General features: G+C 39.9%; 1 protein-coding gene across 1 annotated transcript in view; it reads right to left on the bottom strand.

Moving 5' to 3' along the window:
- Positions 1 to 9263: 9263 nt before the first annotated feature.
- nck2a (NCK adaptor protein 2a) overlaps positions 9264 to 16309 on the bottom strand; it is a 42614-nt gene continuing 35568 nt past the window's right edge. Inside the window, exons 3-4 of the mRNA XM_037686537.1 lie at positions 13452 to 14221; positions 9264 to 9859 (exon numbers count right to left, since the gene is read on the bottom strand). Coding sequence (XP_037542465.1) covers positions 9665 to 9859; positions 13452 to 14221 — 965 coding nt within the window. The 3' untranslated portion in view covers positions 9264 to 9664. The remainder of the gene's footprint in view (positions 9860 to 13451; positions 14222 to 16309) is intronic.

Here is a 16309-nt window from a genome sequence, read left to right on the forward strand (position 1 = left end):
AATAGAATAGAATAGAATAGAATAGAATAGAATAGAATAGAATAGAAACAGCCTTTATTGTCCCACGGATGGGAAATTCCAGTGTATCAGCAGCAACAGCAGCAACAGATAAAAAGATTTCACACAAAAGTTCCTAAAATGTTAATAAACAATACAATATATAAGAAATAAGATAAACAATATCAATAGTAATGTTCAATATCTATTGGAAAATTGAGAATGGCAGACTATTTACAGTACAGTATTACAGGCAGAGTGTGTGTTTTAGCAGAGGTCAGCATGTATTTAATCCTTATTGAGTTTGTTGGGAGCAGTGATGGTTGTAGAGTCTAACTTTATCTTGTGTTATTTTTGATCTGGATATGTCTTTTAACCTTTATATTAAAAATGTTACCAAAACTGCTTTCTTCCACCTGTGTACTGTAATATCACTAAGATTAGAAATATCTTGTCCAAAAATTATGCAGAGAAACTGATTCATGCATTTATCACGTCTAGGTTGGACTGTTGCAATTGTTTATGATCTGGGTGTTCACAAACTTCATTAAAATGTCTTCAGTTGATCCAAAATGCTGCTGCCAGAGTCTTAACCAGAGGATTTATCAAAAAGGAAAGTCTTAAGGCCAGTCTTAAAACTGGACAATGTGTCAGACATATGGACAGAAACTGGAAGTTGGTTTAACAAGAGAGGAGCCTGATAACTGAAAAATGTTCCTCCCATTCTGCTCTTGAAAACTCTAGGAACCAGAAGTAAACCTGCAATCTGAAAGCGAAGTGCTCTGTTCGGAAAATATGGAACAATAAGATCTGTAATATAAGATGGAGCTAGGTTGTTGAGAGCTTTGTAGGTTAGAAGTAAGATTTTGAATTCAATTCTGGATTTGACAGGGAGCCAATGAAGAGAAGCTAAAACTGAAGAGATATGATCTCTCCTACTAATTCTCTGGTTAGGGTTGGATTGGGTTTCCTGAGCTGTTCCTTAGTTATGCTGCTATAGGCTTAGACTGCTGGAGGACAAACTGACCACACTTTTTCACTCTACTACTGTCTTTACTTACTCTGCTCAACCTGTTTTGTATTTGTATTTTTTTCTATCCTTGACATGTTTTTGTCTTTCTTCCAGTATGCGGTACAACTGGACCTACAACTGGACCTGCCATTCTGTGTTCATTTCTCTTTCCTGTCCTCTCAAACCCAGTCGGTTAAAGCAGATGGACACTCATCCAGAGCCTGGTTCTGCTGGAGGTTTCTTCCTGTTAAAAGGGAGTTTTTCCTTTCCACTGTTGCCTTTGTGTTTGCTCAGGATGGGAGACTGTGATGAAGTGAAGATTCAACGAGTCTGCTCCTTCCTTAGATAGAGAACTTTACTAAGTGGCTTTTCTATGTATGTGAATGTTGCTGTAAAGTGCCCTGAGACAACTTTGCTATGAATTGGCACTAAACTGAACTGAACATTTGGAGTCCCCAAGGATCCATTCTTGGTTCAGGACTTTTTGTCCACGCTGTATCTGCTTAAGATGGATTTAATTCTAAAATAAAGCAATTGCTTACGTCTTTTTGGGACATGTTAATTTGTTTGTTCTTCGAAGTATTAGACATATTTTAATGATGGTCACAGAAAGTAATCACTGGAACAAGTCTACAACTGATGAACTTTTTGAGTCGAGTTGATTGAAAAGGATGCCACGGCTTATTGATTTTAACATGAACAAAAGTATCATAACTCTGTCAATTTCATAGATATTGAACTAACATTTGGTGTGGTAGTAGCTAAGAGTCATGTCCATCACATACTCTGAGCACTAACAGCTTATTCAAGATCCTTGTTTAAAACTTGGGCATTCTATAAAGAATATTTCTTTAACTTTACACAATTTTATTACTGTTTTTATTACTTTAACTTGTATAGTTTTACATAAGCGCTTCAACTGACACTTTTTTTTGTAACAAATGCTTGTAAAATTTGCCTTTACACTGTATTTTGTCTTTTTAGACAGGAATACTTTGAGGAATATTTCCTGGAAAGAGAGGAAAAAAAGAACGTTTGCAAAGACAAGGTTTGGAGTCATCTGTCATCGAGTGATGTGGGAAGGAGAGGAGAAAAGTGAAGATGGTGGAGAAGATAAACATGGATGTCATTAGTGATTTGAGACACCTGCAAAACTCAACAAAAAATAAATACAGAATGAATGGAATGTTTTCCTTCAAGTGTCACAGAAAAGAGAGACAGCAGGTTTGTTGGTGCATGGTGAGAGGAAGGAGTGACGACGATCGACAAGTTTAGAAGAAAGAACAGAAGAGCATTGTTTGGTTCAAAGTAAGTTATGGACAGTTTTTGGATGTTTTAGGAGAAAAATGATGTGGTCAAAAACAAGAGAGGCAGAAAGATGTTTCAGGCAAAACTGGTGTAAGAAACGAAAACGTTCGAGACAGAGACTTATTGTGCTGACCCTCACCTGGAAACAGCCTTCAGCTTTTTCCTCTCAGGGGTTCTTTACCATCTGCAGCTGGACTTTTAGCAGCAGATTTGTTCAGCTCAGTCTGGGAGTCGTAGGTTGAGTCGGGCATGTTCTGGCTCATACTGCTTCAACAGATGGAGATCAGTGAGGTCTGGAGGTCAGGTCCATGCCCGGAGCTGTTCATGACTTTTGAACCAATTCTCAGCAGTTCTTGCTGAGTTTGGATGGATTGGCCGTGCCACCAGGAAGCAATTACTGACAAACAGCAGCTCCATTTTCTGGAACAACTGTCTCTTCAATTTTTTTTAGCAGACTCTCGCTGAGGCAAAGGTTTAGACTCTGAAAACCTGACATGCCTTTGGGATCATTAGACTGCTCCAGGAAGCCACCATTGGAATATGACTGGTGTTGTCTTTGCTCGTAACGGAGACAGTTTAGTGGCGTTTTATTAAATAACAAGCTGGTGTTGCTAAATCAGCAGGACAAGAGAAGCACCAGTTAAATAGCAACAGGCACACGGAAACATTGTCTACTATATCTTTCATTTTGAATAGTTAGCGCCAAGATATTCCAGCCTGGCTTACATGAATGCAGATCGAAAGTTATGAAAGCATCACAGCATTTCACTTTTAGGTTTTTATGTTCAAATATTTTTCCCACACACGTTATTTTTTTGTTACACTGATGTTCGTTTACTCGAGCGTCACTGTGCATGTCTACTCCCCTTCTTACCTTTGATCACGTGTTAATGATTAAACCTGAGTTTTGCTAACTCTTGATGTCATTAGCAGAAAGACTCCCCACGTCTTCCACCATTCAGCATTCAGTTTTACATTCTTTTGTTATGAATTTAGGATACGACATGCAGCATTTCCGTCTATCCATCCCGTTATATTTTACCTGCTTCTTCCTTTATGGGTCATGGGGGTCACTGGTGTCCATGTCCAGCAATCACTGTGCAAGAGGCGGGGGACACCGTGGACAGATCTCCAGTCCATCACAGAGACACATAGAGACAAACAGCCATTCACTCTCACTCTCACCTAGGGACAATTTAGAGCAGGGGTCTGCAAACTTTACGATCAAAAGAGCCACTTTTATGTCTTTGTTCACTAAATTAAATGTGTCCAGAGCCACAACAACCTGCGGTTATCAACTGGTGGCCCATGGGCCACTTTAGGTTTGTTGGAGGAGACGTTTGTGGCCAGTAGGGGTGACATTTTAAATCAAAAAATGTGTAATGATTTTTAACATTTGTTGACATTTTTGCAATTTAAGACAAATGAAAAGACCAGATTATTGTAAAGAGGGGGGAAAAGTTTTTTTTTAAATGAAAGAACTATGAAATACGCAGACCTATGTATTTTTTTTTTATTGTGGAAAAAGAATTAAGTATAGAAATAAAGCAAAAATTTAAACTGAGTATTTGCAAAATAAATGACAGGAAAGCAGCTAAAACTAGAGTTGTTTGTATAACAACCAATAAAATTCAGTTCCGTGTTTGTTTTGGTCGACGCTTGAAAGAGCCGCTACAAAGGGACCAAAGAGCCGCATGTGGCTCGAGAGCCGCAGGTTGCAGACCCCTGATTTAGAGTTACCAATCAGCCTAACATGTATGTTTTTGGTCTGTGGGAGGAAACCAAAGCACCTGGAGAAAACCCACACATGCATGGAGAGAACATGCAAACTCCACCCAGAAAGGCCGTGGCCCAGATTTGAACCGGGGCGACCTGCTCGCTGAGAGGCAGCAGCTCTACCAACTGTGCCACCTATTATTTCCATCTAACTTTAAGTCAACTATCTATTATCCTCGTAGAGAAATTTGAGTACAACAAAAAGCAAGTAGTCATGATCAGAACTCAGAGACAATCCCTCTGCAGAATGATCACAATCAGATTATTCAAAAGACAAATCAGCAATTCAGTTTATTTATGTAGCGCCAAGTCACAGCAGAAGTTATCTCAGGGCATTGAACAGAAACATTCAAATACATAAAAAGTAAAAATAACATTGTTTATCTGAGGAGCCAGCAGACTGCTTTGAGCCGTAACTTCGTCACAGACTCTCATCCAGCAGGAACTAATCATGTTTTACTTTCATTCCTTTCCGCTGCAGACTTGAATGATAAATGCCAGTGAGGCGAGAGGAAAAAGTCTTCATTACAGTATACAAGCTGAAACTAACAGCTGATACCGTTCTCACCGTGTGACAGGTGAAAATGAATTTCTTTAAAAAGCACATTGATTTTAAAACTGCTATTTTTGCAGGTTTTATCAAATATTCCTGCAGCAAAGCAGATGTTTTCTCCTGCAAGCTGGAACACCAGCACCTCTGTGTTTTATCACTGTGCTGCTAGTCTGAGCCAAGGGGAGAGGGTTAATGAAAAGTGGCCGGTCTTCAGTCAAACCAGGCATTTTTAAATTATTTGACAATGGAAGGAGCATAAAGGGTCAGTTGTAAAATGGCTCAGTGAATAAATTAGTTTGCAGGTTCAGCAGTTTGCTCTGAGGACAAAATAAAAGCCTCATAGCACAAAATAAATTAGTAGTTGGAAATCATGCTACATTAATTTTATAGTTCCATTAGCTGCAAACTGATTTCCTAAAACTTACATGTTTTTAATTTTTGTTCAGCTGGTATTTAAGTGAGCTTGTTGCAGGACTTGCAGTGAAGAAAGCAAAGCTCACCGCAGGTCAATAAACTGCATCTGCAGGACACTTTTCAGGTCCTGTTGACCCCCCAAGCACTTTAGGACCAACCACAGAGTCTGCAGACATCAAGGTCTTCTCTGTGACACCCTGATGACAAATGTTCGTCCTCCTGAGCCACGCTGCAGTGAAGATCACCTCCGTGGCATCCTGAGGATTTGGGACAGTTTTTCTGACTTACTGGAAGCTGAGTGTCAAGTTTCTTTACTTCAAATGCTTTATTATGGCAAATTTTTTAAATAGTACTTGAAAATGTGTCAGTATGCAGAAGTCTTCAGTATTGGCTCAATTTGGAGAAAACATTGTACAATTTTTTTATTTTAAATCGTAAGTATTAAAAAATAATGCAAACAATATTTTCTTCCTCATTCATAAATATTTATACCTTCTAAACCACACAGACATCTTAAATGCCTATTTTAAACATTGAATTTATAAAATAAATTTATTGAAAATCAGTTTTAGATTTCATATCATGCACGAGTGCATAATGGTTTGTGTCCAACACGTGGGCCTCCTGCAGGTTGAGAAGCAGCTGTCAGGTGATGCAAGCTCGACACTGACACCACGTGGACATTTTAAAGAACTGCAGCACCTGCTGCTGCACATTTCAACCACCTTGACAAACTTCTTGTCCTTTTTCAGGTGAACACGTTTTTAGGTTTAGTCCAGATGTAAAAATATGCGCATCTAAAAGTTGTACGTGTGTTGTAATGATATAAAATCCTACCTGGATGTCTGACGTCATCAACTGGAGGCAGACTGGTTTACCTGAGACAAACCGAAACACTTCTCTGGGGTGTCCCAAAACTATTTGCTTAATTTTCCACCTGCACAGACACTTGGTTGTGGATAAAATGATGGCTGGTGTGAGTTTATATTTAGCTCAGTTTCATGTACATTGCTGTCAAATGTTTCTGCTCTTGGTTTTATTTTTATATATTTTTTGTTTTATTATTATTAATCTTTATTTAACCAGGCAAATCCCATTGAGATCACAGATCTCTTTTGCAAGGGAGGCCTGGACCTGAAGGCAGCCTAACATGCATGTTTTTGTCTGTGGGAGGAAACCGGAGTACCTGGAGAAAACCCACGCATGCACGGAGAGAACATGCAAACTCCACACAGAAAGACCCCAGGTCCAACTGGGGATTGAACCCAGGACCTTCTTGCTGTGAGGCAACAGTGATAACCACTGAGCCTTAGTTTTCTAAGTATTTTAATATAATTTAACTTTCTTTCAGCTGCTCCCTTCTTCAGGGGTTGCCACGGTGAGTGATCTCCCATGAAAAATTTGGCAATTGTTTTAAGCCAGATGTCCTTCCTGCCATAACCTGGGCTTGAACCTGCAACCACAGAATTATAAACAGTGGCACTGACCACCGAGCTACTGCTGCCATTTATCATTTTCCTTTTCGTGTAAGCACACATTATTCTACAATGGTGAAGTGAAACCAGTGTTGTATAAAGTACCTCAAAGTGATACTTCAGTGAAAGTACAAGTATCTTACCATAAAATTACTTTAGTAAAAGTTAAAGTCGCCTTTCAAATTATTACTTAAGTAAAAGCCTTAAAAGTATTGGACATTTAATGTACTTAAGTATCAAAAGTAAATTTCTCTTCTAAAATGTACTTAAAGTATAAAGTAAAAGTAAATGGTTAGAATTTCCAAAACAACATTTATTGGGTGCAATATCCAGTGACAAATACTTGGAAAGTTTGAACTGAACAATGAAAGATTGATCTTTAAAAAGTCTGATTCTAATGAAGTATTCAAACTTTATTAACAAAGCTGTTAGAAAACGCACATTGTTGTGTTTATTGAGCTAGGTTCTGTTTGGTTACGGCTTGTTTCTGACTTATTAATAATATAGGATATATTATAGGATAATATAAGAGCATAGGAACTAATAGTTACTATGCTCTTGAAGCAGTTCATGTTCTGGAGAACACCTAACTTCTTTTTAGCAGCCACCATCATTTTCACACCCATCAGGAATGTGGCTCCACTGCGAGTCAACAAAGACGTATCGTAACAATTGATATCTGTACATACATCTAACTTGTTCACAGCGGGAGCTGCAGGTTTCACCCAAGCCACGGGGGAGAGGCTGGGTGTTTGTGATTGACAGTGTCAGTGAGGGAGAAAGAAGTGGCCGCATGAAGTCACAGACTGGGAGAACAGGCATTGTCCAATCAGATTTCTTCTAATTTTAAATTGTAGTAACTGGTAACCAAGATGGTTAAGGGAAATGCATTGAAGTAAAAGTACACATTTTATTGAGGAAATGTAGTGAAGTAAAAGTGAAAGTCACTAGAAATGTAAATAAAGTAAAAATGTGTCAAAATTCTACTTAAGTACAGTAACGAAGTATTTCTACTTAGTTACATTACAACACAGTGAAACCAGTCTGACAGACCACTGGGGGAGGTCACCAGATTCATTGAAGGAATGCACAACACCCAGCAGCCTCCATGCTAAAGATTTAAACAAATATTTCCTCAGTTAGTGCTCAACGTTTGTGTTTGAGATCACTCCAGCTCTACCAGTTCAATATCTGTAAAACCAGTCAATTTTTTTGTTTACTCAGTTAATCCAAAATTTACCTACTGAGAATTTCATTCAAATCCATCCAGCGGTTCGTGAAATATTTTACAGACAGACATTTATTACTGAAGAACATTCAACCCTTTGACTTCAACCCAACACGATTAACTCAAGTCACAAATATTCATCAAAATGTTTTATTGAACAAAAGTATCTGAATTCTCATCACGTGGTCAGTACAGTACCGTAGTTGGATCTTAACGATTCATATATGCACCTCTTATTTTGAATATATACATACAGTGGAGACAAGAATTAAATAACAGTGCTCAGTAACATTCAGATATATCGTATAAAAGCCGAAGACCCCATCAACACTTTCATTGGTAAACAGAAGAATCAGGTAAATGTTTGGCATTAGTAGATTTTCAGCTTTACAGCAGGTGATGATATTTATTTGGCTTGACAGAGGAGAAAAATGAACGTTTTTAAAGTCCAGCTCGGCTGAGCTCCTGCTTTTAATCTGGAAATAAAACACGTGGATGAATATTTACTTAAAAAAAACAAAAAAAAGGCCAATTTATTTTAGTTGTGACGCTTAAAGGGAGTTACTTTCTTTAAAATGATCATATCGACTTTAAATATCCGACGCAGCCTTGTTATACTTGCTCAGCCATAGCAAACCAGATATTCAAAAGGACCGACAAATACTTCCTTTTACAATTTACTCGTCACCATATGAAATACTCTGATTTATAAAAAGCTACAAGCTTTATAATAAGTCTGTTACTGGGGTCTCATTCAATATCTTTGTTTTTGTTTACATTCTCTGCAAAACTCTATAATCACAAGACAACATCTGAAGAGGTACTTTGCATAACTGCATTAAATCGCAGCGACAGATTGACTGCAGTTACTCCAAAGTGTTACCCAAAAGAAGTTTATTAGTCTGTCAGTATCGTCACGTAGCTACAGACTGGACAGAACAGTAACATGTTCAATGTGACACAGTATAAAGCATGAGCACTGAGCTGTGACTGAACCAAAGCATGGTGAGTGCAGTGCAGGCCTGGAGCCAGTAGTAACGAGGAGGTGGCACATTTGGTTACACGAATCGACATTCAAAAACTACAGGATCTCAGAGGTCTCTGCTATTGCATCGATGCCCCCACCGCCCTTACCGCCTCTGATAGAAATACTACAGCGAGCGTTGTACATCGAAAGCATCGCTAGAAACAGAAACGAGGAGGAAAATTAAATTAAAACATTTGAGCTGGAGAGAAAAATCACGTAGTGGAATGGTGGAAAAAAAAAAAAAAGGCAGAGTGATTCTGGTCACTTTACGAAAACACGACGATGCAAACCGTCAAAGATGAGAACTTTAAATTAACTCGACAAAAGACTTTCTACCCAGCAACGATTTTTTTTTTTTTTTACAAATAAATGAAAGGAAATAAAACAACGTGCTGCAAATGGACATGACAGCAGAGTTAGGACCCTCAGAGGAGCGAGTCCTCTCTGATCTGGTAAACGTCCGTTCTCCTGCGATAATTAAGAGCAATGGTGTAACTTCCAACGTGCGCACTCGTAAATAGACATTAAGGATGACGTCAGAGGGAGAGCTCAACCCTGACAAGGCCTCGGGCATTCTGTTAGCAGCACATCCAAGATGAAGAGGCGCGTTATACATGAGACATTCTCCGGCTCAGTGCAGGATGTCTTGGGGTTGACTGTAAAAGAGTGAAGAGCTAGAAAAAGTTTCACCTGGGGGGGCGGGGTTTGATTCACCACTAGACGGTGACCAGTAAACCCAGTAGGTGCGACTGAGGATGTGGAACAGACGCCACTGCAGGAGGGTCCGGAGCTAAGGCTCGAGTTAAGACAGTAAGGGAGTGGTGTATCATGCGTGTACATGTGTTTTGTTTGAGATCCAGTGCAGATGTGAGAATCACAGCAGCGATTTCACCAGGTACAGCTTCTCTCCATGTTCGCTGGTGAAGATGGGGGCTTTCTTGTAATGCTCCACTAGTTCATCCATGGAGTTGAACCTGCGCTGGCCGATGCAGTAAACTCCGTCCAACAGCTGCACTTTAAAGTGTTTATTCTTCCCCACCGCCTTCAGAGACACGGAGAAATCACTGGGCTGGAAGAGACGAGAACAAAAAGAGGGACAGATCTTTATTTGGACACTTCCAGCAGATGGCAGCACATCCCCCTTCTTAAACATCTGCAGCTACAGCTGGAACCAGCAGAAAAATCCTCACATATGCTGATCTAAACTTTTAAATTTGACTTTTATTTCAAATGTGTTTGGCTCTTTTTGTGGTTTTGACTTTAAAAGTTCGTCTGCTGACAAAGAGATGTTCCTCTGAGGACTGCTAAAAACTGGACGTCTTTCTATAGACATCATACATTTGAATATTGAGGAAAAGACCCCCACCCCCCACTCAGTTCAGAAAGTGAAATATTTCAAGATTTATTTATTGTCATTTTGATGATTATGGCTTACAAATAATTAAAAAATAAACTCCAGTGTCTCAGAGAATTAGAATATTCCACAGCCAGTTGTTGGTACCTTTTGTCAGTGTGGGCAGGAGTCAAGTCCTGCTGGAGAATTAAATCAGCATCTCCATAAAGCTTCAGCAGAAAGAAGCATGAAGTCTCTAAAATGTCCTGCTAGATACTGCGTTGACTGTGGACTTCAGAAAACCCAGTGGACCAACACCAGCAGAGGACATGGACCCAAACCATCAGTGAGTGGAAATTTCACTCTGGACTTCAAGCGACGTGGATTCTGTTCCTCTCCACTCTTCATCCAGACTCTGGGACCTTGACTTCCAAATGGTGTGCAGAATTGAATTGAATCTCATGTGAAGAGAGGACATTGGACCACTGAGCAACAGTCCGGGTCTTTGTCTCCTCAGCAGGTAAGACGCTGACGTTGTCTCTGGTTCAGGAGTGCTGGACTTGATGAATGAGACATTAAGTTAACCAGCTGATCAGGGTGAGACGCCAGGAGTTTATAAAACTGAACCTCTTCACAAGATTCTCATTTTATAAGATGCTGAATTTTGGTTTTTCATTATTTCTAAGCTGTCATCATCAAAATTACAAGAAAAGCTTGAAATATGTCACTTTATGTAATGAATCAAATATTTGTAATATACTAGTTTCACTTTCTGAAATGATTGACAAAAATATTGCACTTTTTCCACGATATTCACTTTTTTTTTTTTTTCGATGCACCTGTATGTGGAATTAAAACTGAAAGTCTACAATTACACACCAAAAGAACAAATTTAAATGATTTGAGGTATTATTAGAAACTAATGAAGTTTTAATACAATGACTGATGCAGAATTTTTCGCAACAATAAAGTCATGTCAAACATTTCTAACCAGGTCTGAAATTATTTAGAAAAATAACTAATATAGCTACTTAACCCCCGAACTAAAACGCTCAACATTGTTCTATTTAAAGCATTGTACAGATGTGGGTTATTACAAACCAGATGCAATAAACTGTAGGTTCACAATTAAAAGTGTGTAGCAGAAATGTGCTTAAATATTCATCACCAGAATTATAAAGACATGCAGGTGTATGGCTCTTCTTTTTAAAGACCAATTCATTTGAAAACAAAACTAGTTTTATATCCTGTCTGTAGTTATGACTGGATGTAGACACTAATAATGTGCATGCTGCGTTATTTACACCACGACTAGTTAGTGACATCAAGAAATGCACTGCAGAGTAAAGGAGAAGCAGGAAATCTTTGTTTTCTCACTTCTGAAATTAGGAACTGAATAAATACTGGACAGAAGGTAAAAACAAGTGAGCAAACAATCAGCAAAGAGTCCAGCAGGGAGGGAGTGTGCGTGTGTGTGTTTGGGGGGGGGGAGGTGGGGTGAATCTAATTAACATGACGTGAACGACGAGAAAATGTAACCCAGGGTGAGCTAACCTCCGACAAAACAAACTAGATCGCTATAATGGTGAAGGTAGTGAAGCTCACAGTGTTACCCGAGGCACTTATCTGTCAACATTAAGGCAAAGACGACAAAAACCAACAAATAAATAAACAAATCAAAGGAACTTATAACTTTAAACAGTTACTGCAGATGTGTTCACGCAGAAGAGTGACAAAGGACAAGACTTTACAGTGAAATTCACAACATATTAAATGCTTTGTGCAAAATCAGTTTAGCGTTAACTCGTCATAGTGAACAAACTTGTACAACCAGAAGTTGCATAACATACAAAACAAAGCACAGCTAGCTTTAAGCATTAACCTTAATTTAACCATTATCCATAGAAAGTAGTTATGATTTACTTGCAGTAACCTTAGTACAGATGAACATGTGGTACTTCCTGTTTGTCACTGTTGTTGTCGGGAGACTGCGATGAAGAAACAACTTAAAGCATTCTGTTACAGCTCAGATAATTAATGTTATTAAGTGACTTTTTATGGATATGTTCAGTTCCCTGAGACGACTGCTGTTGTGATTTGGTGCTAAATAAACAAACTGAATTGAATTCAGCTGATCATGAGGCCTTTGTCCATCTTTGACATTTTTTCAAACTCCATTTAGGTTTTGTGAATGGAACAAACTGTATTCCGCTCTCTAAACGCTCAGTGTCTGAAGTGCATGTTCTCCACTGACAAAGGTGAATTTTTTTTGAAGATTTTTCATGAAACCTTTATGACCGCAAAGCGTTGGTAATGCGAAACCCTGACAATGTTGCCAGAGGAATAGGGGGTGCAGCTCCTGCAGGTAAGGGGTGTTTACCTTCGGGACAAACTATAATCACAGATTAGTCAGTTCCTGACAAGCCTACTGGATTGATTGACAGGTGTCATGTCAGTTGGTTCTTCACAAGGATCAAGAAAAGCTCACCAAAAAACTTAAGTGACATCACTCTTTAGGTATTCAGTATCTTTGTAATGTTGTCCAAGAAAACGATATTCAAGAATTTGCCTGAAGTACGTTAAAACTGTTTGGTTTGTTGTGGTGGAGCTCAGAATACAGAAAAAAAGCATCAAACGGGCCCAAAAAACCCATAACCTGACCCTACAAACGCACTGAATGTTCAAACGAGGCAATAAAGTAGCTACATTATAATTATACATTATAACTAGAACATTTTCTTTCTTTTTTTGTTTTTTTACAGGATAAATATGGTGAAATAAATGTGAGCTATAAGTAGCAGCAGAATGGACTGTTGCAAAGTGATTCGGTATCTGTTGAGCACATTACAACACTGAATATGGAATTACTTTTTCCACTTTCTTCTCTTTGTATTTGAAGATGTTTTTGTTTACGTCACCCATCCACATCAACTTTCTGAAAAACACTGATTTATAATGGTCTTCTAGAGAATATGTGAGGAAACAGCCTTTAATCTCTTTGTGCTCGTTTAATGTGAAATACCTCTGAATAAAATATGGAAGAAAAAAAACTTTGGTGATGTAATCAAAATGACATCACTGAGTGATGTAAACGAACCATATTATTGATTACAAAGATGCACGTTGTGGTATAGGTGTTATATGCGTACAGAAATTTTCAACCCTTAATTCAACTTGTAAAACATTGTGCTCAATGAATGAATTGTGATTAATATATTTTTTATTGTTGCATAAAGTTTGAGTTTCTAATCTGGTCAACTATAATTAAGTTTATTTTTCTCCAGCCTCCATTGTGTCAGTGTGTCATGACTTCACCCGGCTGACTCACCGATGACTCGCTGTCTCGTATGAGGAAGTCGCCCTCCTCCCCCTTCTCGTTCAGCATACACTCGGCCTGGTGTCTGGTGATGTTGCCGTAGTACCAGTCCCTCCCAGCGAACCTCCCTGAGCGTGCGGGTGCCAAGCGGTTCTGTGGAGAGCCTGATGTAGAGGAGGGTATGCTAGGCTGCTCGTCAAGCACCATCACATAGTTTTTAGGTACCAAACCCACAACGCCACGGGAGTTCTTACACCTCCACCACTCAGGGTCGTTCTCAGGCTTCTCCACCACGTCCATGATTTCTCCTTTCTCAAAGTTCAGCTCCTCCTCTGTCGCAGAGCTGAAAGGGTAGAGTGTTTGAACCTGATGAAGAACACTGCCACGGCCGCCTGCGCGACCATTTGCTAACAAAGTTCCTTGAGGTACTACTTGGTAGCGATGTGAGGAGTCTCCCTCCTCTCTGTCGTCGGCCCCTGCGAGCTCCTCTTGGACATAATTTGAGGGGAACCAGCCCACGCGGCCCGCCTGACTGCCCCGCCACCAGCCGTCGCTGCACTTCTCCATAACCATCACCCTGGAGCCCTTCATCAGCGTCAGCTCGTCATCCCTCTCTGCTGTGTAAGCAAACTTCACCACAGCAGGGATGTTGAGGTCGTAGATCCTCTCGGCGGCTCCGACCACACCTCCACCCTCCCTGCCATTAGAAGGGTACTCCGTGTCCGAGCTCGGTGTGGGGGAGGCATCCCGGGCGCTCGTCTTCCTCTTGTGTTTACCTAAACCTGCGTTTGTGGACAAAAACAAAACATGAAGTTCGTTATTCCACATCTGAAGATCAAATTTTTGTCTCCTAAACATTTTCAACAAACTTTAACTGAGGCTTGTAGTCAATGGGCACCCAGAAGACTACAAAACAAGTTCCCCTGAAAAGAAAAATCCTGAGTGGCAAAGAGCCTACAGGTAAATACTGCATATCAGATTAGGATTTTTTATTCAATACTTAAATTTTGAAGAAATGCAGAGGCTCATCCCTCTGCGCGTTCCCGCTTCCGTAAATCGGGTTTTGAAACACGGCTGATTTGATCGTCAAAGTGCATTTATTAAGTAAAAGTTCAATTGAGACACACCTTTACTATAATTTTGAGCAAATTGTTTTTAAGTGTTAATCTTGTTAAATTTTTTGTTAAAATCCTCCCGTGCGCTCCATTTGGCAGCCAATCGATTTTTGGCACAACACCGGCCCACATTTCCAGGATGTCAGCGGTGACTCATAATAGATACAACGTATATGGTGAAGCAACGTATTTATGGATTTTTCCACTTTATTAGACATATTTGTACTGATGCGACTTATAGGGCGGTGCGACGTGTTTGGCAGAAAATATGTAGTAAAGTTTTGATCTGTCAGTTACGCATTCCACAAAGTTTACAGTGATTTTACTTTTGTTTTCACGTTTAACAGCTGTGAAACAATTTGAGATCTTCATTTATGTGTCTGATCTTATTCTCTTTTTGTTTCACTCTGGATCTGCCATCCCACCAGCTTCAATACAGTGCAATGTTCAGAGGGGACTTGTCAGCTGGGCCTTAGTGGAAGCACAACCAACCAAGGCTGAAAGGAATGCTGATGGTCCAGGGTGACTGAGTTCAAGGGAAAAAAGGTTTAGGGAAGTATAGTGGAAACTCATCTAGTGCTCATCATCTACTTGGTATTCAGTCAACATAATCTATCACACTGTATACACATCTATACAAATCAAAAGGCTGGAAATAGATGGTGCACAGAGGGGAAGAAAAGTGGAGCAGGCACCATGGGTTTGATAATGACAGGCATAACCAAGATCAAAGTCAGCTCCTGTCTCACCTGCCTCTGACTTCTCTATTCATGCACGTTCAAAGACGAGTCTTTAAACGTGTTTGCACACTTCACTGAGACCCCAAGTTTCTGAAGTCTCTACTGAACCCAACTGAAGGAGGCCTCCTCTTTTTCTCTCAAGCATTTTAAAATAATAATTACACACATGGCAGCTTAAAACATTTAAACCGTTTACTTGACAGCTGAAGCCGGTGTCAGGATTTGCTTACGCTAATGATGGAAGTGAATATCTTGACAGCTCATCACCCAGGCTGTGCCACAGAAGTGTCACTGCTGAGCAGAACCATTTACATTGTTTTGAAAATTGCCGGGTTCACGCAGAGAGCATGAAACTTGTTGGCAGAGGGAGGAGAGCAGGGCAGAACGACTAGAGGTCCCTTGGCAGCTGTTTCTCACTCACACTGGAGACCGAGCACATCAGAGGCCACAGCTGACAAAAATGCAAAGGAGGAGGATGAGACGGGAATAACAAACAGATCATGCTTGTGGATAGCAGTGTGTATCCAACAAATCTGATGGCTGTGAATATGTATGACTGAGACAGTGTTCGAGAAACTAAAGTTTGACTCCTGAGACTATTCAGGAGGACACGAAGAAAAAAAAAATAGATAAATCATCACTGTTGTGAGAGTAACATTGCAATGAACACACACGCTCGAGCTTAGCTCTACACACACCTTTCTTCTTCACTCATTTCCACTTCAAGGTACTGGCCTGCTGGTAAGAGCAGCAGCGGGCCACTCAAAACCTCAGCCTACCTCTTCATCTTTTGAAAGGAGCCTGGATTTTCAAGCCCAGAGGACTTCAAGTCTGAAGGAAGAGAGATGATGAAAAACTGCAGGAAGCTGCAGCACATTGTTTCACTAGCTTGCTTACTACCAAAGGCATTGGAGAAGTTACTGTATTAAGTGAGTCCTTGCAAAACCATACCAGACTCCTGTGACTCAGTGTGTGTGTGTGTGTGTGTGTGTGTGTGTGTGTGTGTGTGTGTGTG

The sequence above is a fragment of the Nematolebias whitei genome, chromosome 13 (assembly GCF_014905685.2).
Source record: "Nematolebias whitei isolate Nwh7 chromosome 13, NemWhi1, whole genome shotgun sequence".
NCBI classification, from domain to species: domain Eukaryota; kingdom Metazoa; phylum Chordata; class Actinopteri; order Cyprinodontiformes; family Rivulidae; genus Nematolebias; species Nematolebias whitei.